General features: G+C 39.1%; 1 protein-coding gene across 1 annotated transcript in view; it reads left to right on the top strand.

The window, feature by feature from the left end:
- Positions 1–27,917, top strand: part of pcxb (pyruvate carboxylase b) — a 282,158-nt gene that overhangs the window by 233,471 nt on the left and 20,770 nt on the right. Inside the window, exons 16-21 of the mRNA XM_080052016.1 lie at positions 5,199–5,355; positions 9,154–9,394; positions 10,854–11,021; positions 11,836–11,917; positions 16,497–16,654; positions 17,132–17,218. Of these exons, the coding sequence (XP_079908142.1) occupies positions 5,199–5,355; positions 9,154–9,394; positions 10,854–11,021; positions 11,836–11,917; positions 16,497–16,654; positions 17,132–17,218 (893 nt within the window). The remainder of the gene's footprint in view (positions 1–5,198; positions 5,356–9,153; positions 9,395–10,853; positions 11,022–11,835; positions 11,918–16,496; positions 16,655–17,131; positions 17,219–27,917) is intronic.

Genomic DNA, 27,917 nt, shown 5'->3' with positions numbered 1-27,917 from the left:
AATGCTCAATTATAGTGAACTACTGAGTGTGATTGTGCATATATCACTCATGCGTCTATCACAAGAACAGACAAAAGAACTAGCTAAACAACGACAGCCTGAAGTGAAAAAGGTTTGAGTGACCTGAGATACCTGAACAATGTGAGAATAAAATCAAAACAGGAGAGAGCTCTCGGTGAAACCTCTTTGGTGCTGTAAACCCTTTCTGAGATTAAATTCCTCCTAGTAACCGACCATTATGCACCAGTTAGGGGAAAGCAATGTATTTCATTACTGTGGCAGGGCACTGTGAGCAGATCTCACATTAAGCAACTGTCTCCTAATTTCATATTTGAACAGATAAAAAGGTTCTGGCAAAAGTAAATCTTTGAGGATATATTTCAATATAAAGGACTTAAACGCTTCCCGCCTTCCACCTCCCAGTACATCATGATGTTATTATGAAAGATAACAGGAACTCATCTCGGTCATGTTTGAGCACTTACATTCAATGCAAATCTTTGAACAGAGGCTATAGCGGTGAATTCAGTACCTCTCTCCGGAGGAATGTATTAAATAGGTGCCAGGGGAGCCCTATGTCCCTCTATGTATTATTAATGTGTGATGCACTTCTAAAAGGGGGAACTTTGATTAAGGGATATACATGCTTTTAACTCTCGTAGTCTTTTGAAGAGCCATATTAAAGTCTAACTGGTGCATAATGGTCGGTTACCAGGAGGAATTTAATCTCAGAAAGGGTTTACAGCACCAAAGAGGTTTCACCGAGAGCTCTCTCCTGTTTTGATTTTGTTCTCACATTGTTCAGGTATCTCAGGTCACTCAAACCTTTTTCACTTCAGGCTGTCGTTGTTTAGCTAGTTCTTTTGTCTGTTCTTGTGATATACGCATGAGTGATATATGCACGTTGCACAATCATTAATGTTCTGAGAAACCTCCCACTCTGCTGCAGCTTCTCACTGGTTTTATACAGAGTCCAATGGGGCCATCATTTAGGCTTTGTGTGAGAAATATTTATTTTAGAGAACTGGAATCCTCACAACACTGTCAGACATGTTTAAATGTTATGGATACAAAATCTTTAAGCACAAACTGAGCGTTCTGGAAGGGTAGTTCTTAAAAAATGTTTTGGCTTGCTCTGAAACTGCAAAACAGTCAATTAAACCTGAAAGAAAGCATACTTGGAGACTATTTCACAGTCTATATGTTAATTTACCAGAAGCTTCGTGTTACCTGTGCTGAGATGTATCATGGTTGTTGAAAGCCTCATCCAATTCCCTATGGAATGTTTTAAGATCCCGAGAGAAGCAGTACAATTGTGGTAAGAAGAACTAAAGCCATTAGTGGAGTTGTACTATGCTTCAATATCAATGACTATGAGCACACATTTAATGAGGTAGAAAGATCAAACAATGCCCTTGCTTTCTTTTTAAAACTTCCACTGTCTATGCATCAACATGACATGTAATTATTCCTCACTGAGAAGCCATATAGCAAACACAATGTGGGTATTTTCGGCAGCAAAAAGTTCTAAGTAAACAATGTAGAATAATCTTGTCTCTGAGCTGAATACAGCTATGATAAAACAGCGAGAAAGAAGTGACTACATCTTACTTTGCGTCTTCCTTCTAAACTCTCATAAAGCGCTAATGTTTGAATTGCAGTGAGTGTCGAAAAGCTCTGTCATTGAAAGCTTTGAAGGTAATAAAAAAAGTCACGACAAGTCAATATATTCTTGTCTCTCCCATTAATACAACGACAGCAAGCATCATTGAAATCAAATGTAAAACAGGATTTGGAGAAGTTTCAACACCTGACATAATGATTCTGTAATGGGCTGATAATATGAGCTGAGGAGCATAAAATAGTATGTCTTAAGAAGATTTGTGGATACGGATGGATCATCGAAGAGAAATGGAATATGGTGGTTGCTCCTCTTGAGATGTCAGTAGTTGCTGCATGATATGATGATGATGATGATGAGATGATGAAAACACATTAGTACTGTCTCATAATTATTTAAACACTTAAAAGGCTGAATCAATTCTAGAGAGATATCCCCCTGAAACTCTCTCTGCAACTTTAGCAGTTAATGGCATGATAATATGCTTTCTATGCAAATTAATATTTGGATGATAATTTGACAAGTTAAGTAGAAGCAAAAAAGCATTAAAGAAATGAAGTGATGAATCTGCCACCAAGCCTTTTGAAACAAAGCTGATTTTCTCATGACAGTTAAAGTTTTTTTTTTTGCTTGTCCTTGACAAAAAATATAAGCCAAATAGGGTATTTTTCCTTATTTTATAATAAGCACTTTGAGCAGATCTCACACTGTAAGCAACTGTCTACTCATCTCACATTTGACCAGATAAAAAGACTCGAGCTAGCTAAAGTGAACCGTCAAGGAGATATTTCAGTTGAAGGGGCTGTCAAGCTTCTCGACTCCCATCTCCCAGTACATCATGATGTTATGATGAGACTGACCGGATAACATGAATCCAGCTCACTCATGTTTCAGCAGTCGCATTAAAGGAATTCTTCTGAAGAGACACTGTAGAAACTAGCATTGAGGTCAAAATCGTAACTCTGGAAATTGTTGAATTGGTGCCAGGGGGAGCCCCATGTCCCTGTACGTCTCATTATATTCTGGGGACCAGTTCTGAAAGAGGAAAGTGCATTTATTAAGCCACGTAAATGCCCTTTTAAATTTCAGTCTTATATTTTAAGGCTCAGACAAATACTTCTACCATTTTCAGCTCACACAACCAATATTAAAATTGTTTACCAGTATTTATAATCATGCATAACACAACCTTACTGTTAACTTTATTTCTACTTTACTACTTCTAAGGATCCTACTGCAGCGTCTCACTGGGTTTATTCACAGTCCAATGGGGCCATCGTTTAGTCTTTTAAAAACTGTGATAAATCTCCTTTTAGGGTTTTTGTCTGGATTATAGACTTTTGTATAGTGTCTTCCCTGTCTCATCTATCTCCGTCTGTTCCTTTATTCTTTCTCTAAAGCAATTTGTAATGTCGCTTTCAGGTATTATTTTCTTTATAAGTTTCCTCCAGAGATACACAGGACATAATACAAAGTGTGGAATAAACTTCACATACCTCTATGATAGGAGAATGTTGGAATCTTCTACAGTATATCTCAAGATAATGTCTGAATACCACACAGTTTGTTTCCTGTCGACATCCTTCATTCACTCAGCATTCGATACTCAAAGTTCCCAGATTCACGGGTTGCCAGCCATGCTCTTGTCTGATATTGATTTAGGTTGTGGAAGGGAAGGCAAATGACTTGCATGCTGCAGCACAAAATTCAGTTCTAGCACACACTGTCCTGCAGTGATGGTTTATAACTATACCCTTAAACAGTTACTCATAAATCAAAGGGGGAATAACTACAGTGCCTCTCTTGCTATAGTAGGTCACTATTCAATGAACTTTTACTACAAAGTGATCAGAGATTACGAATATAACACTTAGCTGTGTGTGAATCACTAAGAACCAAAATAAATCACTGAAGTGAGATGCCCATGTGAGTATTGAACCACCATGTTACCCCGACACATTGTCCCTCTGCAGGAATCTTTTTTTACACAGAGGGATCTTAGATAGGGAATATTGCTTTCACATGTTCCAGCTGCTTAAAGGCAGAATAAATCATAGATTACGCTTGTGAAAGCCCTTTGAGGATTACGTCCCTTACTGATATAGCATCCTCCGTACCGAAGCGTAGCATACCATCAGATACAGTAATATGAATTGGGTCACGTACTGTATCTATATGGTTCCCTATTTCTGTTTAACAATTGGCATTTTTATCAGATGGTCAACTGTCAGATTTTTAATAACTGTTATGTAGGGAGTCATTTTTTTTTTGCTGTTTTAAAGGAGTGTGAGCTGTTTCTTGGAACAGACAGTGGACACAAAAGTTTGAAAGTCTGACCAGCACAAAGGCAACTCCACCAATCAGGCGACATAAAAATTGATCTGGCAGTTATAATCTCTCATAATGCATCAGGGCCATAATTGCATGCTTAAGCAGAAATGCTGATGGCTGCCAAGAAAATGAAGAATTGCAATTTGGTGTTGCTTCATAAGGGTAACAGCAGGTCCATACGTCTTAAACCAGGTCAACATGCAATTATTATGTGTTATCTTATCTCAGGTCTTCTAAAAGAAATGCCTTCTTTTAAAAGAGATCTGATGTTAAAAAGTGCCATGTTGTCACTGGCAAAATTATCTTAAGTGTTAAGTTAGCAGATGGTGGTTCATGGTGTGTGAATACATTACTGGCAGTGGTGTAACAGTCTTGTTTCCATCTTTCTGTCTAGTTTATTTCAGCTCATCTTCATGACAGATTGGAGGCTTCCTGTCTTTAAAGAGAGACAGGCTACAGCAGTGCCCATGCTTAATGGTCTGATATGTGTGACCAGATGTCAGTCTTTATTCCTTTTTTATGAAATAATTTCTGCTGTCCCAGATGAATTCTTTCCACAGCATTATGTTTTAATATATCTGGTTCTATAAAATATTTATACCAATATGTTTTAAATCAGATGGGATTGCTTGGGGTCATTTTCCTGCCCCAAACCATTCAGAGATGCTGATGTCGGCTGAAATCCAAATCAGGGGGGTTGAATAAAACATTGATAAAGAGCGGGTTTTTTTCAGGGCATTGCTGCTCCACCCAGAGTAGGGAACAAGCAGTTGTGCTTTGTATTCTCTCTGTGTCCAAATGTATGAGTGCTCTAAAAATGAAATGTAATGACGGCAGTGTTGGATCAGCAGAAAACCACTGGAGGCTTCAATATTTCTGGCTGATGTGATAAACGGGTATGAGATTTGCTAATCTGCTCCCCCCAGAAAGGAAATGAGATATTGCTATCTCTTCTTTTTTTGCCTCTTCCACTGAAACATTTCTTAAATTTAAAAAAATACTTGATAATAAAATGATGAAAGTTTTAGAATGAACAATGGATTTGCAAGTATCGTCAGATATTTTATTTGACAATCGCTTACTGTTTATAATGTGTGTTTGCGTGTGTGTGTTTGCTATCGGTTTATGTGGGCAATGAGAATAAGTTTGAAATATAAATGTTTTGAGTATCACATTGGGATGTCAGATGAGACTTTCAATGACAGCCGTGTGTGTGTGTGTGTGGTGTGTGTTTGTTTGTGTGTAGGTGCTACCTTTGATGTGGCCATGCGCTTCCTGTCAGAGTGTCCATGGAAGAGACTCCAGGAGCTGAGAGCTTTGATCCCAAACGTCCCCTTCCAGATGCTGCTTAGAGGGGCCAATGCTGTGGGCTACACCAACTACCCTGACAATGCTGTCTTTAAGTGAGTCACACAGACACACACACACACACATTTTACCCATCCATTTTGAGTAAAAAATGTATTCAGTTTTAAAACAATCAGACATTTAATAGCAAACATGCCTGGCACCAAGTCTTACTACAACTGTGCACATATTATTCTGCTGATGTAAAGTCCTCATGAATGCCACAGAAAGAAGCTGACACAAAACAGGGCTATAAATATAGGTGTGTACACACACTAGCCAGATTTGCATTGACTAATGTACGAGTGTTGAATGTATTCAGTGTTCAGTATGTAGAATAAAGTCGATATGAGTCTTCATAACACCGGAGCAACATTGCCATTTCCCTCTTATTTTTAAGATTTAACAATGTTGAAAACATTTTTTATTTAATTGTTAAAAACATACATGGAAATAAGATTTTCTTGAAGCCATCGGCTGCTCCTCTTTATTCATTGTTTGCCACTGTAATTTTATTTTGAAAAATTTACAAAATGTCCCCTGACAGGGTTGTTTCCATGAGAACATGTGTGACGAATGTCAAGGACAAAAATCGACTTAATACATATTACTTTGTGTATTTTGTAAGCATTGTCGGCCCTTTTACATTATCAAAATATCCTTGAAGATTGAATATACTTGTGGTACAGGGCACATAATTCAATCAATCCGTATACCGACCTTGTAAAAGAAAAGCAATGATTTGTTCCTGTCTTTCTGAACCCACATCTCCTCTCAAGGTATACTGGCTTTTCTCATTTTAAACATGTCCTTATACTTTCAGATGAGGACTTGACATTTAATGCATATATTTATATTAAGTTGATTATTCACAACAATCAAATACAATGTCATACCAATATTGTACCTGCATCCCTAAAATTGGATCACAATCATTTATTGATTCATGCCTGCAAATTACCTACAATTATTATATTTCTTTCTTAAATATGCACATTCTATTTGAGCTACCGTACTTTCCGTACTATATGCCGCACTGGACAATAAGCCGCAGGTGTTATAAAGTTTAATTACCATATGTAAGAGTTCGTGCACAGAGGGGATTGTCGGGAAAGAGATGGCTGCTTGAGGAAGCTCCCACATTTCAACAAACAAGTTGCATATTTGCATAACGTACGTAAGTGTTACCATTTTGTGCAATAGTAGCTATTAGGGATGGGCACGAGTGTTTTCGCTACTCGTGTGATCGCTTGCATTCCTCCAGGATCAATCGATTCCTCGTTAAACTTTTTTCTATTTTTAGGACGCAACGCATCTGTCTACAGAACAACGGTTGACCGCAATAAAGCGCTCAATGCTTATGTCAAACAGTCACAGTTGCCATATGATATTAAGGATTTATTTTCCACAAGTTTAAAACACATTTTCCTAACTGAAAGTAATTAAATAAGCGGGCCACAATTTAAACCGATCGAGTAGGTCTGCGGTGGAGAGAGAAAAAAGAGAGAGAAAAAAAGCATGGGCTGCAGTTGGCTAACATTCAAAATAGACATTTTAAATAAGAAGGGCAGCAAATACAATACAATTATTGTCCTACAATTTAAACACATAGATAGGCTAAATAACTCACCAAAGCAGTAGAAGTAGTAGGCTAGTATATCCAACCGCGTATGCTCACTCCTGTCCGTGACTAATTACCGCGACTAATTCCTCGTTAACGGAACGTTACACCGTCGGCTTTTGAATCTCAATCCTATATTCCATAATAAAGGCTTCTTATCGTTTGCTCGAATGTGCCCGAAGTCAGCCTGGCTTCTTTACGTGCCTTTCCAAGTTTTCCAGCACCGCATTCAGCTCCGCGGTGCTGTGGAGACCACACACTGGCTGCGCTGCACGGAGGTGGCAGTTATTTGCGGTTTCTGTTTGACACAACGCTTAGTTTATTTAACTTGGATCAAAATATTTAATTTTGTTAAACTTTACATCCGTTTTGTACACGTATATAACATTTTAAAATAGGGGCGGCCCGCCGGCCGGCCTAAAGGCTACAAACACAAAAAAAAACAAAAAACGATTTTCCTCATCCACCAATCGAGATCATTTGAAACGAGGAGTACTCGAGTACTCGATTACTAACGCCCATCCCCAGTAGCTACAGAATATATACTGTGCTGTGTAATAACAGGGTTGAAAAACGGGGAAAAAGTCGCGGCTTGTAGGCCGAAAAGTACGGTATATTGAATTCGAACCACTTTGAGTAGTTTTACAAAAATATGACTTGTTTTTGTGGCCTTCCTCAGCAGATGGACTTGTAAGGTTGGGAGCATGGATTGTTTTATGCTACTCTGAGATAGTATTTTTCTTTCTTGCAAATGTCATCATATTATCTCTCTTCAAAATAGATAAACTGTACAGAAGCTGCACACTTCTGACTAACAATTAGTCAGGTCAGGTTAGTTACGCTCATTGAGTTACACACACACACCGTTGACACACATTTACCCTGTAATGTTTTTAGAACCATAAATACTCCTAAAGACATGAATATACACAGGTCTAACACTTTTCAAAACAGATTCACAAGTTTACCACACACACAGTCATGCAGTTCCACAGCCAAACAAGGACAAACACACCAATATGCACTATTAAATTCCCTTAGCCTCAAATAAATTAGTTTTGGCTTCATGAATAATGCCGCTGTCCCCTCCATCCCATTGACTCACATGTGGAGATGTTCTCGCCCTCTCTTATGATATGTCATTATTTATCCCCACTCTTATGACCACCATTCATCCCCCTATATTATCCACTTCTTTGTATCGCTTTGTAACTCCCTCTTTTTACAGTATCATCTTCCTCTCCACACTCTCTCTCACTGTACCACAGGGGGAGTGCCATCAAATTGTTGCACATGATTGTGAAAAATGGTCTCTCCATTCCCTCCTTCACTTTTTCTCACTTTCTACATTAAGTATGGCGCCTGCAGCCAAACAGCCTAATCGTCTTGATGAACTAAATCAAATCAAAGTGTAATTTCATTTTTTTCACTTGATTTGAAGTCAAAGTACAGTAACTCGCTGGAGCTAGATGGATCTTACATTTTTAAATATCTAAAATGCTGGTTGGAAAGGGTAAAATGGTAAGCTAACTAGATCCTCTTATTATGGATTGTTTTATTCACATGAATAATGATTACATTTGCTGAGTCAGATATGTGGTTATACAGTGCTTCATATGATGTGCCAAACACCTTCCTCTAAGCAGCACATTGCAGTGCTAAATAAATACTGGACAGGGAGGCATTGGACTGATAATCCTGTCATGACACAACATTAAGTGTGTCTGATCATCTGCCAAAACAAAAGCTCTCGGTGTGTGGAGATATTGCATTCCCAGTAACACAGCTACAGTAAGCACTCACCGATGTTATGAAAAACCTGATTAGGATACTGGGGCCAAGGCAATCATCATGGGAAGGATTTACCACTAGCTTGCACTGTATAATGATGCATGTATACATTCTCCTACAGTTATTGTGAGCTCCTGAAGGCTGTGTAAGCCCACTTTTCATTGGAAACAGTGAGAAAATGGTATTTATAAGGTACAGCGATATGGAGATGGATATAAACAGCTTATCCCAAACTGGATATGTGCCGTTTTCAAGGGTACACTGTGTGACTGAGGACAATCTGATTGTTGTGAGAGTGAGTAAGTAGGTGATCACAATGGCAGTGTACAGTAAGTCTCGATAGGCTTCCCAAACTATTTCTGTCTCTGATTTCAATGTGGATACAGAGGACATAGGTGCCTTTTAGCTAACAATATGTTCATCTCCCTCCTCCTTTCCCCAGGTTCTGTGAGGTGGCCAAGGAGAATGGCATGGACATTTTCCGTGTGTTTGATTCCCTGAACTATGTGCCAAACTTGCTGCTGGGTATGGAGGCTGCTGGCGCAGCAGGTGGCGTTGTGGAGGCTGCCATCTCCTACACAGGCGATGTCTCTGACCCAATGAGGCAGAAGTACTCTCTGGACTACTATCTGAAGCTGGCAGACGAGCTGGTCAAAGCCGGAACCCATATCCTGTGTATCAAGGTGAGGAAATAAATATGAAAATAGGGATCCAGCTTTTCAAGTGTAAAGCTTTGAGAGTGGCTTGCTTTGTGTTTCATAATAAGCCAACTTTTTCTCTCTGTGTGATGATCCAGAGATTCTGGCACCAATTGTTTGCTTCATTGTGGAAATCCCTGCACGTCATCCACCAGAATAACATAAAACCAGTTGGAAAGAATGTTTCCAACCACAGTTTAACTCACTATTACACATACTTATATATTTACACATTTCCATGTATTTCATCGTAATCAGAGCCTGCATTTACCACCAGCTTACATTTTTGGCTATCTGAAGTGGCTCTTACCACTATACTACTAAGCAGCATTTATATGCCAATTTTCTTGTATTCGGTTAGTATTCATGTTGAAATCAATCTCTTTAACACACAAAACACATACTGTATATGCATTTTGATTAAGATTTTAATAAAAAGCCTCCCGTGGGGATTCTTCAAATGGCTCAATTTATACAGAGCCTTTTATCAAAAACGAATAGATATATAATGCGAAAATTGAATTAAATTCTTTAGTGAAGCATGACATAATATTTTTCCAACATAAAATTATAACCCCAGTGAAAACTGTCACACGCAGCAGTGGCTTTCTCATAAGAGGCTTGCACAGCTAATGACTTTAATTTTAAAAGAGGGTGCATGCATTATAACTTCATGGAGTGCTTCAAACTTCAAAGCCTGTTTATGAATATCTGTTAATATCAATTAAGATTAATAGATTATAATCATCCTCACAAGAGTTTGTGTGTGGCACTAACATTGACTATTGTCTTTATGTTGTTGTTCTCAGTTGTAACATTTGTAAATATTTTGTAGACTTTTATTAAACGAACATATTTCCTGAACGAGATAAATGAATCCAGGACTAAATGGCTTCACAGAAACCTCAAGGAGGCCGTTTTAGCTTCTGATTGATGCTATTTACAGTATTGGTTAAGGTAAATAAAAAAAATAAAATCATTATTTGAAGAATCTCACCAGTCAGTCGTTTTTTTCTAAATCCGTATTCCTTTAAGGATAGTGGGGTTGTATTATGTGAAGGTGTTCTTTTGGTTGTTTCTACACAAAAAAAAAAAAACTAAACAAATCAGCACTTTGTGGTCTGTTCCAGCTTTCATGATCCGTTATAGGCCAGTGCTGTGCCCTAATGAGAAGAAAATAGGAGGTTGAACTCAATCTTGTTTATGCCATGGTAAATGTGTTAAAGAAATCCAATTAAAAACAGAATAAGAGCATGTCTTTAAGGCATGAGTTATTTTGCTTTTGGAAATGTTAAAATAATGTAAGAGACGAAAGGGTAACATTTCAAATAAGATGTCAGCGATATTGAGCTTAATTAAATCCCTAAAAAGTTAATTTGATGTATTGTGTTGGATGTCACTCAACCTCCCTTATGTCTCCTCTTCAATCTCTCTGAACTGCCAGGATATGGCAGGCCTGCTTAAGCCACAGGCCAGCAAGCTTCTGATCGGTGCTTTGAGAGACCGTTTCCCCGATGTACCCATCCATGTGCACACACACGACACAGCAGGAGCCGGTGTAGCCGCCATGCTGGCCTGTGCTGAGGCTGGAGCTGACGTAGTGGATGTGGCTGTAAGTATTAACCATGTTTGTTGTGATAAGTTCCCTCACGTTACTGACAAGGTTCTTTTCTTGATAAGATTCTCTTATTTATTATGTGTGTGTAAAACATTATTTAAAATTCTTCTCAGAGGTTTTTAAATGTTAATCCATACATAGGCACAAGACAATCTCATTTTAATGCCAGGGTTAAGATAAAAAGCTTCAGTACCCTGGAGGCTCACCGGTAAAGTGTGTACCATTAATGTAAAAGTCCTTGTTGTAGCGCCCATTTACTGCATGTATACTGCATGTCTTCCCCCTCTCTGTCTCACCGTTTCAACTATGAGCTAAACACTATCCAATACAAGGTGAAAACACCAGAAACCTTTCTTAAAAAATAAAAAACAAATAACCAGTACCAAACACCATACACTTTTCAACTAAAATAAGAATTATTAGGCATAGGCCGTGCATAACATGAACAAACCATTCATTTCTTCCAGCTGCTACAGGTTGCTGAAACAAATACGGAGCAGTTGTTGAAGCCAGGAACATTTCCCTTACTGTGTTCACTGAGGCATGCTACCAGCACGGGCAGTTTAATTAAAGCAATTGGCTGGTATTTGCAGTTTTGGTTCGATCTGTTTATGAAAACAACTGACTGTCCACCATCACATCCACTAAAATAATTTCTTCGGATCCATACCTAAATAGGGGTGAAAATCCTGTCCCTTTTTAGATGGGACATATTATTGATCCACTAAGGTGTGAACCCATATAATGCTATTTTACAATGATTAAGGCTTTTAGTCAAACTGTATTCATATTGATTGTCACTCTCTAGGTTGACTCTATGGCTGGGATGACCTCTCAGCCCAGCATGGGAGCCATTGTGGCCTGCGCCAAGGGGACCGAGCTTGACACAGGTAAGTGAGAGGTTCACCAGCCTGTCAAAATCAACACTTTATTATTCTCATTAGTTTCATTTAGAAAATGTAAATGTTATTGAAAAAATCAATCAAATATCCACAAATAGCTTTTTATTGCAGTATGTTGTCGTTAAAGAGACAGGACAAGATCACTAGTTGTGCTCAATAATGATTTATACGTGTTTTTCTGAGGGTTTCCTGCTTTACATGAGGGGGAAAAATAATCAATAAATGACGGGGCATAATCACTAATTGCTGAGCTAAGTCAGAATGACAGGCACATTGTGTGTTGATGGCGCAAATGAAGGGAATGTAAGAAGATGCTCCCATGTTGCCCAGGCCAGCCTCCAAAAACAGTGGGAGGGAAACCGCCACAGTTTTCTTCTTTGACCAATGAGCTGCTCTCCCTAGAGCTGTTAGGAGTAAAAGGCTTTACCCAAAGCATCCTTGACATGGCTGTTGTTTACTCATTTGCTTTCCCAACCCACAGTTTGCCAGGTCCGGTTTGCACTGCTCAATGTTATTTCAAGGGGTTTTGAATAAGCTAGTGCCCCGCCCAATGGGTGCGGGTTCTAAAATGTATTAGCCAGTTTGAAAAACTGCTGTTAAAAAATAATCATGGGACTGCTTAAAGAATTAAAACTGATGTGAGGTTTGCTGCTTAGTTATGTAGGGAAATGCTTTTGGGAAAACCCGCCTCAGCGTTACTAACTTGATCTGATAGCTCGTTTACATTACTCTGAACCAGCTCAGCACTCTGCTCATTTTATTGACACTATATTTACGTTACACAGCTGCTGTAGTGACAGATACCATCAACGTTAAAGCTGTGTGAGAGTGACCCAAGTTAACACACACCAAACAGTGATGTTATGGTGTTGTGACACAGCCTGGAGTACACTTCTACATTAGCCAGGTGACAAGTTAAAACAACTGGCTTTTAAAAAGTGTTGGGTTGCTCTTTAAAAAAAAGGCAATGCACCTTGAATTTCTAAGTTAGGGCAGTGTTTGTGGCGTGAAGCTTCCATGGATGAGTAGCCTAACAGACGACATGATGTCCCATTCATTTTTGCAGTGCAGCTTTGGTGCTGTAAGGCAGAAGATGACAGCAAACCTTAGGTCTTGTTGTTGTTAGTACATCAGCATGTCCGTCAAAGTGAATGGGTCTTTGCACACATTATATTGAAGCAATATAAAACAAAACTGTCTTGGAAGAGGGAAATTCTGTAAAGCAACAGAGTTAAGAGATGATGTTTTTAAAAGCTTCTACTTCACTGCTGCTCTCTACCTCTTCACATGAACCCTCAGCTCAATGCAACCGCTTTCCATCCATTTTCAATATCTGACATATAGTTCTGGGCCATTCAGGAATTTAGCATAAATACAGAACATACGGTCACAGAAAAAAAGTAGAGAGGGAAAGAAAGACAAGGACGATCTCATACAGCGAGCAGTTTTCAAATGTATCAATTTATTCAGACAATTTCAATTTGCTTCTCCAGAGACAGAGATTGGGGTGCAGGAAGTCTCTCCCACACACATATGTGCCTGTTCTATCCTGTTCCTGGTATATTCATTATGCATACTTTAACGGAACTTTGAAATGCCTATAATATTGCAGAAGCAACCCTTCTCTGAATAATTAATTTGACTTAAAGCTGTAAGTTGGTTTATGCACACATACACCCATCCATTTTAAACTCATATATATTCACAAACACTCCATATGCAGTGAAATGATGGCTCACATTAGAGTGGACCTTGCCTTTATCTTACACAGAATTTGACAATTCAGCTGTCTAAAATGTAGCTGTCATCAAACATACTGAGGAATGTACACACACAACAGAAAGCATAAGCAAGAAGTTACTATAAGTGGGCACTTAAACCACAGGCACATTGACAGCCACTGAACTAGGGCAGTAATCCAGGTGAGCCAAAGCATTTAGCTTCACCTCTCCCTCACTCCATCTATCTGCGCTTAGTTTTCTCATCTTATCTCCCTGAATCTTCACGTCTTTCATCTGTCTTCATCTTTGAGTCTTGCTTTGATCTCTCTGTCTCCTCAACAACAAACTGGGCAAACAGTGCGAGTGCGTTTCAATCATTCTACAAATGTTTGTATCTGTGTTGTTGTAAAAAAAACTAGGGCTGTCAAACGATTAAAATTTTAATCAGATTAATCACAGGATTCTGTGGATTAATCACGATTAATTTTACCATTCGAAATATGCCCGAAAAATTCGAATTTTCTATGTATATTGTATGAACGGAAAGATAAAGGACAGAAGGTCGATATGTACATTTAAAATTAGTATTTTTATTAATTAAAAATCCAAATGATGGTTTTAATACTGAAAATACATTTAAATCAAACTAAAATATATACCTACCACACCATAATTCAATTGGTCTGTCTCTTTACTATGTCTTTGGGCAAATATAGGCTATATAATGGCATTTATTTGGTGAATCTATAGGTTGTGCATTCTTGAATACAACTTGATTACAGTCCGCAGTGTGTGTGTGTGTGTGTGTGTGTGTGTGTACGCGCGACCACGTCGTAGGGGACTGTTCATTTGTACCAGGAAGCCCACGTTATGTTGATGTCTACTCACACACACCTCTGAAAACTGCAGAAGTTTGTGTCCTCGCGGGCTCTGATCAGAGCGGACAATGTTTCTCCTCCTGTTGCTCCCGACATCAACTGTCACCCGCGGCAGTTGATATTATATACTATCTATGCCCCCGACACAGACGTGACCGTTAGCAGTTTAAAACACGGCATGGGCTGGCGTGCTGTTATGTTTGGCTGCGTGCAGCTACTGATCCTGGGTCAGCCACAACGAGTGACTGTAGTACAGAGCCGGTGGGATGCACGGGGCGGATCATTCTGCATATGCGTTAAATGCGTTAAAAAAATTAATGCCGTTAATTCCAGAAATTAATCACCCTGCGTTAACGCGATAATTTTGACAGCCCTAAAAAAAAAACACAAATAAAATGGGTTTATGAATGTAAATATGTGTGTGTCACCGTTTCTCCTACTTGAGTTTATGCTTCTGAGTTGTATATTGAGGTCCCTTTCATGCAGCCATTCTTAATGACTGGTGTCACTTCCCTTTGTGAATAGAGGTTGTATTTTCAAAATGTAAGCATACATTAAAGCTGCAAAAATGGTGTTCTCAAATAGAGAAGGAAATGGACCTAATTATTGTCTACTGTGGTTTAGCAGGCAGCTAAATTTGAAGAGCAACCACATGCACGCTTATTTCACATTAATTTCACAGTAGCTGCATCTCCCTGCTGAAACCCCAGTGGAAGCACACAACAAACACTTTTTGGAGAACCTATTGGCTTTGAATCATAAAAATGCAAACTTGTCACTATGTTGTTGTGGTTGTAATGAGCTATGTTTGTCTCAGTAGAATGGGTGATTCTTGTTATCATTTGCCAAAAGCTCAGTGTACTGCTATTTCTGTTAAGGTGTTTAAGCATATTTTTACCTTTTTAAGGTAATCCGCTATAGCACACCTTATCTAACTGCAGCAGAATTTCACTAACATTAGCAACACATGTTTTTTGAAGGATCGCTTAATATCACGGGGATTTAATGTGTGGCTCTGATTTGGCAAAATGTAAATGCAGAGTGAATTTTCAAGTGCACTTAAATGATAATATAATACTTTACCTTCTTTGTAGTTCAGGCTTGTTCAGGCATTTCTAGCTATCCATCCAAAGTCACAAATTGTCTTGAACTATGCATTTTAATTTTTCTGAGTTTTCAAAAAGTGAGCTCCTGGCAGATAATATACAGTAGAACGTTCTCCTCTAGACATGTCTGAGAATGAGTTATAGTAAAGCATACAAACTAGCATACTGTGCACTTAGAGACACGGCTCTGAAGTCCCTTCACTGTCTTCCAATTAAATTCAGGATACAGTTCAAGATACTCCCCCTTGTATATGAGGCTTTAAATGGTCTTGCTCCAGAGTACATCAGTGAACTTATAACCCCGTACACCTCTGCTGGGCCCCTTAGGTCCTCTGAACGAGGACTGCTAGTTGTTCCTCGCTGGAGACTTAAAACACAAGGGGACTGAGCCTTTTCTGTTCTGGGTCCCGGGCTGTGGAACAGTCTTCCACTAGAAGTCAGATCAGCTAACTCTCTTGGGTGTTATAAAACACAGGTTAAGATCTTTTTCCCCAATGTGTCCTTGCTTGAATTATGTGTAAAACTTTTCTGGGTTACTTTTATTGCCTATCTTGTACCCATGTATCCTTTGTTAAGCACTTTGTAACCTAGGTTTTGAAATGTGCAATATAAATAGAACTGTGCTTACTTATGTCCATACTTGTTGGGTAGGACTTGTACTACTAATACTGCTGTCAAGGAGTCTAAGGATGAATGTAAGCAGTGTGATTCATCGATAATTTTTTGCGCAAAGCAGAATTTTGACGTAATCTGTTACATCAATGCATCGTTTTAGCCCTAAAGTTATTGTAAATAAATGTCTAAATTCTAAGTAAAAGAAAATGTGCATGGTGATGTGTCATATTGCTCTGTTCTGATGCAGGCATTGCTCTGGAGAAGGTGTATGACTACAGTGAATATTGGGAAGTAGCCAGAGGCTTGTATGCTCCATTCGACTGCACTGCCACCATGAAATCTGGCAATGCTGACGTCTATGAGAACGAGATCCCTGGTGGACAGTACACCAACCTGCACTTCCAGGTACAGTCAGCTATTCAGGTCACTCATTTTTAATGTGCTTTGTGTAAGTGATTGATACTTAAAAAATGTAAAGTGTTGATTAACTTATTTTGAGGACTTGTTAATGCTGTGAGCTACATTAAGTGCATTAACGACAGTGTCTACTTTGTTCACAATCACTTTTTGAAAGGGGACCCCACAGTGTTCATCTGTATGTGGGTGCATGTTCCAGAGCCTAGTCGGGAAATGTTTATATCAACAAATGCGCTTTTTACCAAATTACCGTTCCCAGTGGGATATCGTACTGGCCCTTCTGACCTTTGCTAGACGAGCATTTTGCCCATAGATTTTAAGGCAGTGGGTGTCACTGCACAAAGTATAGCCTTAAATCACAGGTTGACACAGAAGGTTCCAGAATGCCATGACTTTTTCTTTTAAAAATGTAATAAAAAGATTGATTTTTACTCTACTCATCTGTTTCTCTGTGGTTCATTTTAGGCTCACTACATGGGACTTGGAAATAAGTTCAAGGAGGTGAAGAAGTCCTATGCTGAAGCCAACATACTACTGGGAGACCTCATTAAGGTGAGACTTGGAGATAAAACATCACAAGTAAATTTTCAGGAGTGGGCCTGTGCTGCACATTGTATAAGATTACATTTAGTCAGTTTTACCAATCCTTTGTGCTGGTGGGTATCACAGGCTAGTAGAACTGTGTATTTGGCACGTATAGGGGCTAAATATATATAAATATTTAGCAGAAAATCAGAAGTACTTTGCATTTTGAAATTCAGTCTGTTGACCTCCTCTGGCTTTCCCCTGACTCTTTGGTTAGTAGTCTTACATTTCTTCTCTAACCTGCTAACCTGTACCTAGTCTGAATTAGGCTTCCTGTCACCGTCCAAATAATTAGAACTTAACTTTAACTTAAGATTAAGCAGGAGAGAGGTTTTTTAACACTGATACTGAGTAGGTTCCCTTGTATTTCACTACTGTTAATTTGGGTAGAACCTAGAAAACAGGAGTTTTGTTTTTTCATTATTTCATTAATTCCTTTGTTGTTCTCCGTTCATTATTTACCATCACACCTCAGTAATAGATCCATCGCTCTTTCGCTGTATTCACACTCACTCTTTAATTATTTTGTTCTCTAGTTTGCATTCTTTTTTCTTTATCAAGCCACCCTGTCCCCTTCTTTTCCAGCTTTCTCTTTCTCATTCCATTCTACTCTACCCACACTTATTCCCCAGCCATTTTTCTTATTTTGGTCACTTGTCATAGGCATGCTCCCATGGATTCCCCATTACTCTACCTCCTCCTTCTCTTTCTCTCTTATTTTTATTCTCTTTTTCTCTCAATTTTCCCTCTCAGAGCCCTGCCTTATTTCCCCCCCCCCCACCCCTCCCACCCTTTTCCTCATCAATTCCTCTCCCCCAACCTCCCCTATCCTCTCCCCATACTTTCTATCAATTCAATTAAGACTCGGCGGGCTTCACTGCACAAGCCAATGTTGGCTTAATGCGCCTGCGGGTCCTGCTGTGGCCTCTGTTGTATCCTGTTAGCTTGACAACAGCTGCATCCCTCACACTGTTGGCTTGTCGATAAGGCAGAGGGAGCGTGCTAGTCAGATATAGATATAAAGTAGACACTCCACACCACACACTGCACTGACGGCTAGCAGAGAAACCAAGGTATGCATTGACCATTTGCCTACATTACACAGCACTGTAAAAACCATATATTAATCTTCTGAGCTGAAAATGAAGGATTTTGCTGTGACAGATGACTTCATTTTACAAACCACTTCAAACCAAATGTGTCAAATTTAAAGGATATTCACAGGACTGTTTTAATCAAGTACTCCGCCACTTTCCACCATGACACTCATTTCCTCTAATACCTCTAATCATGACTTGAATGAAAAAATGTGATTCATTCATTTGAATTAAATCATTTGGCTAAAAGTGACTTACACTTCTCTAGGCTCATAAATTCTCATGACTTGTCTTTTTAGAGGTGCCATGTCCTGAATTAAAAAATCAAAGTATTTTTACAGGATTTTCCTGAGGCTCAATGGCTCCTGACAATAAAAGAAATTTAGGAGACTGTGCGACCTATCAAAATGTATTTCATAAAATGCATGCTTCTGATTTATACCTTGCTATTATTCCAGATGTGCAGCTTAGTATAATTATTTTCAAATTACATTGCTTGCTGAGCACCAAGTGCAATTTCAACATAACGGCCAATATCCATGGATTTGATTAATAACTATAACATGACCTCTACTCAGCCTGAATGGGATATTAAAATATGCTTAGTCTCTTGACTTTCCCTTTGCACTGATGCTAATATGAAAAAAGAAAATCTGTGTTTGGAGTGTACTTTGTATAGAACATCTAACATTTGGAGACCTGACTTATCTCAGCAGAGGAATCTTAGGGCTATGACGTGTAGTGCAAGGTAGCATCTTTTTTCTGTGGTATTCAGTAATTTAAGTGGCTGTAGATCACACATGCCACTGGCCAGCTTAATACAATTAGATTTTCTGTGTTTTATCTAATTATTGCCCAACTTATTTTCATCTTAAATTGTTATGTAAGGATTGTTTGTATTTCCTTAATGTATTCAAAAGGGATGAGAGTGGTTAAATTCATTGCTCTTTACTGGAAGACATTGAAAACGGTCAGGGGAAGGAACATTGAAAATATCTCCTGAACACTATGATGACAAACCATACGTACCATACGATATTAGTAACATTTAATCCTGTTCTAGTTCTGAAGATACTTAAGAATTTTGATTAAGGGGATATTTACTGAAGCAACATAAATATCAGACAAAACATGCATGAGCAGATGCCTAAAGGCGCTATTTTATTAACGTTAACTCTGACAATGTTAAGCACACAGTAAACCTTTCTTACGTGTTTGTGTTACAGTAAGTAAAGTCAACAAACATGTTTACCATCTTGCAAATGGACAGCATGAAGAGTATCACAAATGGATCCAGTATTATGGCCTGCTCAGTGCTAATAATGTAAGGTCTTTTATTTATCAGCTGTTCCTCCCTGGCTTCAAGACATGATGCTAAATTAAGCTAACCAGCTACTCGCTACAGCTTCAGCAGATGTGAAAATGGTATCGATGTTCTCATCTAACTCTTGGCAAGAAAGCATATTGCAAACAAAGCATTCTTGAAATGCTGCACTATCCTTTTTAATGTCATTTTCTATCCGACTAGCAGTCCAAAATCCATACAGATTCAGTTTACCTTTTATAGAAGATAAAGAAAATCAGAAAATATTCACATTTCATTATGAATACAACAGAAAGTTTGTGCAAGTATTGCTAAATACAAATTACTTAAGCGGTTAACCAATCAAATAGCTGCTGTCTCATTTTCTGTTGAATGACAAATTAGATTCAGCTCTTTGTTTCCTCATAATAAAGCAGTTTAGCCATAAAGAGGCATTCTAGTTATGAAAGCTGCATACAGTTGGAGCTGAGGTATTAATGTCTTAGATTTTCCCTTAACCCACTAACTCTGTCACTCTACTTTTGCAATTATAGTCACATATTCACTCACTTCCACACTCTTACTGCACACACACACACACGCACTTGCGCACGCACACACACACACACTCTGTGTCTCTTTCTTGGAGGTGGAGCGCATCCTTGTATTGCCTGTGGGGCACGAGATGTCTTGCTCTTGTCTGTGTGCCTCTGTCCCTCCTCCCCTTGGTTCATTTGTCCATCTCTCTCTCTCACTCTTCTCCTCCTGTCGATCTCTTCATCATTCTGTCTGCTGTCCCTCCCTGCTCCCCCTCTCCTCTTTAATGTTGTTTCATTCCCTCCTTCCTTGCTCCCTCCTTTCGATTTTCAATCGTTTCTCCACTCCTCCTCCTCCCCTACTCCAAGTCTCTCGTTATCGCCCCTCTCTCTTGTCTCCTCCTCTTGTGACAGGTACCATTCTTCACTCTGCTCCTGGCTCTGTGTGTGTGTGTGTCATATCAGCCTACACACTCACACACGCTCACTGATGCACACATACTCTTCTGCGTGATATAATCCTTTGTTCATTAGGGGACTTCAGGTATGGATGGAGTTGCATTTCAAAACAAACATGAGCAAATTGACCAGATTCATGACACACGAACGAACACACACCCAGGCATACAAGTAAATGCAAATTCCTTGCCCTGCTCTCCCAGGCACTCCACTATAGCAGATTTCTGCTGGCTGCCAGGAGTGTGGAGTCATGCAGGAACACTTAGTTAGAGCTGTATATTAGTGAAATTGAGAAAGATGGGCAGAAGGCTGGAGAGCACCAGTGTGAGAGAGCAAGGGACATCGAGGTAATATAATAGAAACAGCCAGTCAAAAGTGGAGTGCTTCAGGTGGGCGAGGGTGGACTGGGTCGTGTGTGTTAAGTGTGGTTTATATGAGCTTGTATGAGGAAGTACATAAGGTTAAAGATGAGTTTAAGTGATGGTGAGAAAGACTTGGAAGGATCTGAGTGCTGAGCGCTGTGGCATGCGGAGAGGAATAAGCAACATGAATAGAGGAAGGTATTTGATGTATCTGTCCAGTTAATCATGTATGAATTATGTCATATTAAATCAGTTAAGCTGAGTTTAAATTTGAATTTGCTCAGCAACTAAAAATCAGTGCATTCCTGAAATGGATAAAGACACTGGGTAGTTTAATCTTGTAATGAAAAATGGATTGGGACTTTCTACAGGATTATAAAATATATAGAGAGAGTATATATGATTAGAAATGATTTCCCACTCAAGCTCCTGTTGTACTCCACATACACTTGTTTTAGGCTCCAGGTTGGTTGGTTTGTCCACCACTTTGGTCTAGACTGAAATGTCCCAAAATGTTACTACATGCATTGTCATGAACTACATATATTTATAGTGCTCAGCAGAGAATCTCATTAGGGCCCGAGCACCGACTGGTGCGAAGCCCTATTGAAATGCAAAGGATTCTTCTTTATTATTATTTTTAGCAATTTGGCACTTTCCACCCCCTTCCCGTCATGCTCGTTGGAAATGTTTTGCTTTAATTTGAAATATGTGAATTTCTGACTCAAATCATCACAATGTTCAAAAATTCACAACTCCTAGCAGGAACATATTTTGCAAAACGAAAATGATAGGGACAGTCATAAGACATGGAAGATACACCAAAAAAAAGTTTTGTTTGATTCCGAATAACTATGACGAAATGCCGGCCAATATTCACCAAAATTCACTAATATGTCATAACTCCACATTACTCTGCAGGATTGCAGAGTAAAGTGGACTCATAACAACTTTTTGTGCAAAAAAAAATATGATAGGGTATGTCCTCAGACATGGAAGATGATATACCCGAAAGCTCGTTTTAACCGGAACCACCGTCTTGCAGCACTGACGCGTCATTCGCCAAAAAACATCAAAAACGCCATGAACCCTTTACTTGATCATAACTCAGGCTGTGTTATACTTAGAACCACACAATTTCATATAGCAATGTACAATCCCAGCACAAACAAAAAAGCCTCTTGACGCTTTGCCCCAAAATCAACAGGAAGTCGGCCATTTTGGATTTAGTGCCTAAAACCGCCATTTTACATAATTTCACATTTGAACGAAAGGCTCCTAGAGATTTTACGCCAGGGACGTAGAACCACTTCTCAAATACTCAAGACGCTTGCCCGATGTAAAATATTTCAAAATCACTATAGAACCAGGGAGCTATTGGGGGTCAAAGTTGATGTAAACATCACAAAAAACTGACCTCATGAAACTTTAATTCATCATAACTCAGGCTGTGTTATACCTAGCTGCACCAAATTTAAAACCCAAATGTATCTTTGCAGGACCCACAAAAAAGCCTCTTGAAGCCCCACCCCAAAATCAACAGGAAGTCTTCTGTTTTGAAATATGTGAATTTCTGACTCTCAAATCATCACAATGTTCACAAATTCATAACTCCTAGCAGGAACATATTTAGCAAAACTAAAATTCTAGGGACACTCATAAGACATGATATGACGAAATAACCAATTTAACCCTCTGAACCCTAGGGCTGTTTTGGCCGTTATGCATACGTTTGATTAATCCTTACTAAACTACAGTAAGAAATGTTTATCATGCCAAAGTTAGTGGTATCTTCTTGTTCAGAACACCCTAACCTATATGACCTGATAGTTATTTTTTTAATTTTGACATAATGAATGATCATATTGGACCAAAAACCACATGATAAATGTAAAAACGGATTTAAAAAATATATTATTTCTACTATGGGTAACTCAAACATGCATACTGAATTCTTTTGAAAGCTGAAAATAAATACATGGAATGTTTTTATGGTAATGTAAAAGTTTGATTGAGGTGGCATCAAACTACATACAAATTTTATGAACAAATAGGTGAAAAGACACATCAAACGGACGTCATGAACCCTTTAATTGATCATAACTCTGTATATAGCTGTATTACACCTAGATGCACAATATTTGATATAGCAATGTAAAATCCCAGGACAAACAAAAAAGCCTCTTGAAGCCCCGCCCCAAAATCAACAGGAAGACTTTTAATTTGAAATATTCGCCAAAAAACAGGAAGTTGGCCTAACTCCACTATACTCTCATCTTCTCCAAATGTGTTATGGTTAATGACACCCAAGGCCTGAGGAAGCTCAAACACTAATATTCATAGAAAGTGAGAGCGCCACCTGTCAAAACGCCTTCACCGTAGCTTGGCGTCCTGTAATAAAGTTGCCTATGAATTTTGATAATTATTTAATGTATAGGTTCAAGGCAAGCTGGTTCTACCGGCTCCGTGGCCTTCGTAGTTTCTCGGCGTCATTGCCACGAAACAGGAAGTCGCTGTAATTTCGCTCTGCACTGTCCCATGCGCTCCAAACTTCACCCGCCTGGTAAGAGCCCAGGCCCGAGGACGTCCTTGCATCCGTATCAAGCGCGTCGCGGCAACTTCCGCGCTTCCGGCGACAGGTTTTGCTGTGTCGCGCGCTCCGAAGAGGAGGAGACCGCGGCGCATTCTCTCACGCGGTCGCCCGGAGCACCAAGGCCGGCCAGGACGGCGTCCAGCACGAGAGTGCAAGGGCCCAGTCATCACTGCTCGCAGTTTTAATTTTATTTTAAATTTAATATCAGCCTAATTTAATTTAACTTTAATACATTTCCAGATAACCATAGATAGTATATAGGGGAAGGTGGGGTGATTTGTGCATTTTGGAAGTTGCAAAACCCCTTGTTTCTAGAAAACCGTGGAAGAAATTGGAAATGTGACCACATATTTAAGAAGAGCCATCCATTTGACTCATCCTGTAAAGAAGGGAGACACAAGGAATAAGATATAAGCACATTTAAGCTCAAAAAACTGTGTTTTGCCTTTCAAAGTAAAATTTCCATGATCAAGGTTTTTTGATTATTGTGTCTGAACAATTATAGACACGTTTGAAAACATTTGACACATGTTTTAGTGCTTTGGTATGCTACACTTTGAGTCTATATAGTTAGCACAATGTCAACCCTAAATTGCTGCATCATGCCTATTATCCAAAATTCTGGGGATGGGGTGATTTGTGCGCAAGGGCCTGGGTGAGTTATAAGTAAGTAAGTAAAATGTATTTATAAAAGCACATTTATGACAGTTTGCACTGTCCAAAGTGCTGTACATAGTGCATTCAGTAGGTAAACAATGAAGGTAAAATAACAATAACCAAAATAAAAGACGTAAAGCCCATACATCCACATAAACACAGATAGTAGTGCAGAGGTAAGTAAGTAGTGCAGAGGTTAATGGGGAGGAAACACCAGGGTGTACATATGGGTTTTGAGCCTTGATTTAAAGGCAGAAATGTAGGGGGAATCACATTTGTCAGGTGGCAGTTGGTTCCACAAGCACGGAGCAACTAGTGCAAAGTACATTTCTGAGAGTTGTGCCAGTGGCATGGCTGTATACGCTGGTCACCAAAAGAAAGTGATAGTCTACAGTAGCTCAGGAGAGAGTGACATCTCAATTCCACTTAACGACACCACTGATGAGAGTTCAGATGGCCAGAAAGATGATGATGGTGACTTTGTCATTGTGACACAATGACGCACAAATCACCCCACTACGTGGGGTGATTTGTGCGACAAGACAACTTTTTTTCCGAAAGCTATATTTCTTAAACAGTTTATTCCAGATCCAAAGTTTTTATTGCCAGGGATGCACAACATCCTGAAATATATGTACATATTTGAGTTGGAGACATAACTGTCAAGGCCTCACTTTAAAATCACTTTGAGTAAAAAGTTGCACAAATCACCCCACCTTCCCCTACAATGGATGTAGCATCCTCACCTCAGTTATTCCAATTGCATCCAATCGTCCTGGCAACGTGCATAAGGCACTTATCATATTTTTACTCCGCCTTATTTCCCCTTCCATAAAAAGGGCATTGATGTGACGTTGGGGGGAGAAAGATACGCCCATCTAGCTGACGTATACCTCCGAGGCGAAGTGAGGGCCAACAGGCGGGTAGCTGTCACTTGAGACCGCACCCCTAATTATTCATACATTTTAACCTCCAAAAGAAGAAAATTCACCCCCCTCAGTGTCGTCATGGAGATATGACCTGAACAAACTAGACTAGAATGTTTTTTGTACCAGGCCTTAAAGGTTGAGTAATCCTGTGAAAACGGCATATTTAACATGGGAGTCGACGAGAAATTGCTCTGTTTTGAAACCTGCCTCTAGTGCCCCACAGTCACTAACACATTGGATGCTGGTAGAACTCGCTGTGGTTGGGGCTTGCAAATAACTCATAAGCAATATTTTTTTTCATCTACCTCTGCTGTTGATGAATTGATGAAAACACTGATGAAAATGAAAGCCTGTCCCAAACATATTGTAGTTTAAAACTACATACAGGATATCACTCAATCTAAAAAAGTTAAATAACATGTTGAACTTACTTACCACCGTCCTCACACAAATAAACTACCATACAGAACAACATGAAAAACCTATTCTGATATGGCTTTATTCTGACACCAGCCTCTGTCCAATTACATTCACTTCATCAAAGATCAAAAACAACTTCTGATCGCCATATTGTTTTGACATAAGCACTATAGCCTCACAAAGCTGCTTCCTTTCCAAATGTCAAGCATTTTAGAAGCTATACTTTTCCCTTTAAATAATTACATTGTTAACTGTGTGTTCTGTATCTCAAACATAGGTGTGAAATACCCATATAATGACACTGTCTTATTAGTTAGACTAAATGGGAGCTGCAGTAAATTGTCTGTCCTCTGCTTCACACAGAAACACAGAAAATCAGATTTTTCAAACCCTACACAACCAGCATGTGATAGACTCCCCTCTTTGTCTAAAAATATAGAAAAGCTCAAACACCCTCTATAGCTCTCACACTGCTTTGTGATGAGACACCCAGAGAGTGTTGGAGGTACTGGAGGTGATTGTTCAACCAAGATTCATAATGTGAGTAACACTGTTGATTTAACTGTGAATCCAGATATAAAAACTATATTTGGCAGAGAGTTGGGGGAAAAGGGATGAACACAGGAGGGCTGTGATTCAAAAGGAAATTGTGAAGACTGTCGGTGTGAAGACAGAGAATGGTAGTTAAGACAGTTAAAGGGGGATGGAGTAAGAAGGATGGCTCATAAAGACGGATAATAAAGAGAAGAGTAACATTGATTTACTTTGCAGCGAAAAATTAGAACAAATGGACTCTGGAGACCCAAACACAGAAAAACAATGGAGAAAGGCTGACGGTAGACGAGGAATGCACAGCACAGTTTTATATATGTATTATTTCGATTTTTACTCAGCAGTGAGTTTTTGTTCCACATTAATGGCTTCTCCTGGGATTTCAACAGCCCATCTTGAATCTCCAAAGCTTGCTTGTAAACAGTCATCCTGTAAAAACTATCATTATTACTCTTATTCACAAATGCATGCTTGTTCCAATCAGCAGGAAATGTGTGTTGCTGCATCTTGCTGGGAAAGCACTGATTTCTTTGAAAGGCTCCTTAATAACGTTGCCAAGTTGTTGGGGACTTTAACAGGCATGCTGGGTTGTCTTTTAAAGATTTAGCTTGTCAATGGGAGATCATTTTCAGTTATACAGTGATAAAATAAGTGCCATAACACAAGAATATAAGGCCCTGATCTGTTTCATGACCACCCATATATACACAGTGGGCGGAGCAAAGTCCAGTTGATTTTCTCCATAAACTAAATGTTTAACTAAACAATTTGAACACTTGGGCAGACACCATACTTAGTACAAAATAATGTAAGTTGGGCAGTCATCTACAGCTCCATAGGTGCATTTTAGAAAATTAAATTTTTTAATCATAAGTATGTGCAAAGGAAGATTCCTGTTTTTGATCATCTGAACACTGGAGAATCCCTATGTTTTTTCTAAGTCATGTCTATCAATAAAAACTGATATGTTGGCACCTTTTTATATACTATCTATGGTTGGCACTGATGGCATCTCCTCTAGCTTCCTAGATATCTTTCTATCTACAACCAGTTAGAGTGACGTAGTCCTGTCATCTCTAGAGACAATAGACACTTACACAAAACACACACAGGTTGGACTGTGCTTGTTCAAAGACTAAAGTGATCTCTGGAGCTCAGCTAGAAATCAAGCCACAGGTGGCTGGAATAATCCCAGAGCAGCGATTATGCATGAGCTTCATGTGTTATTACTCTGGATAGTTTGGCATCACAGGTGTGACATTCTTTGTTGGGGAATTCTATAGGGTATGTTAATTAAATCTATACTGGTTGGCCTATTGGTTCTTTCTTTCTCTCTGATATCAGCAGACTGCATGACTAATTGCCATGAAAATAGACATATTGTAGAGTGTGCGCCTGCACTTTGTTCTCCACTGTCCTTCAACTGTCTACAGCTACTGTAGTTTATAGTTTACAGCTTTAATGTGAGACTAATGCTCATTTAGAATTTGGATACCGAGATGAAAGACCGAATGCTTTTGTTGTGTATTCCCTCTATTCACCCTTTGATCTTCTTTCATTCTATGATAAAACCTGCAGAATTTATCGCAAGTAGTAATGTCTGTGTGCAAACGAAAAGTTACAAAAGGCATTTTCAGGCTTTTTATTGTTGGCCGGTCACCTGAATTGAACCCTATCACTCTTAATGGTCCAAAAACAATTGGCAGTGTACAAGAAGCAAGTAAACTGTGTATATATTCATTTTGATAGAGGAATGGG

Source organism: Ammodytes marinus, assembly GCF_949987685.1.
Source record: "Ammodytes marinus genome assembly, chromosome: 23".
Lineage (NCBI taxonomy): Eukaryota > Metazoa > Chordata > Actinopteri > Uranoscopiformes > Ammodytidae > Ammodytes > Ammodytes marinus.
This window is presented reverse-complemented; position numbering and strand designations above follow the sequence as displayed.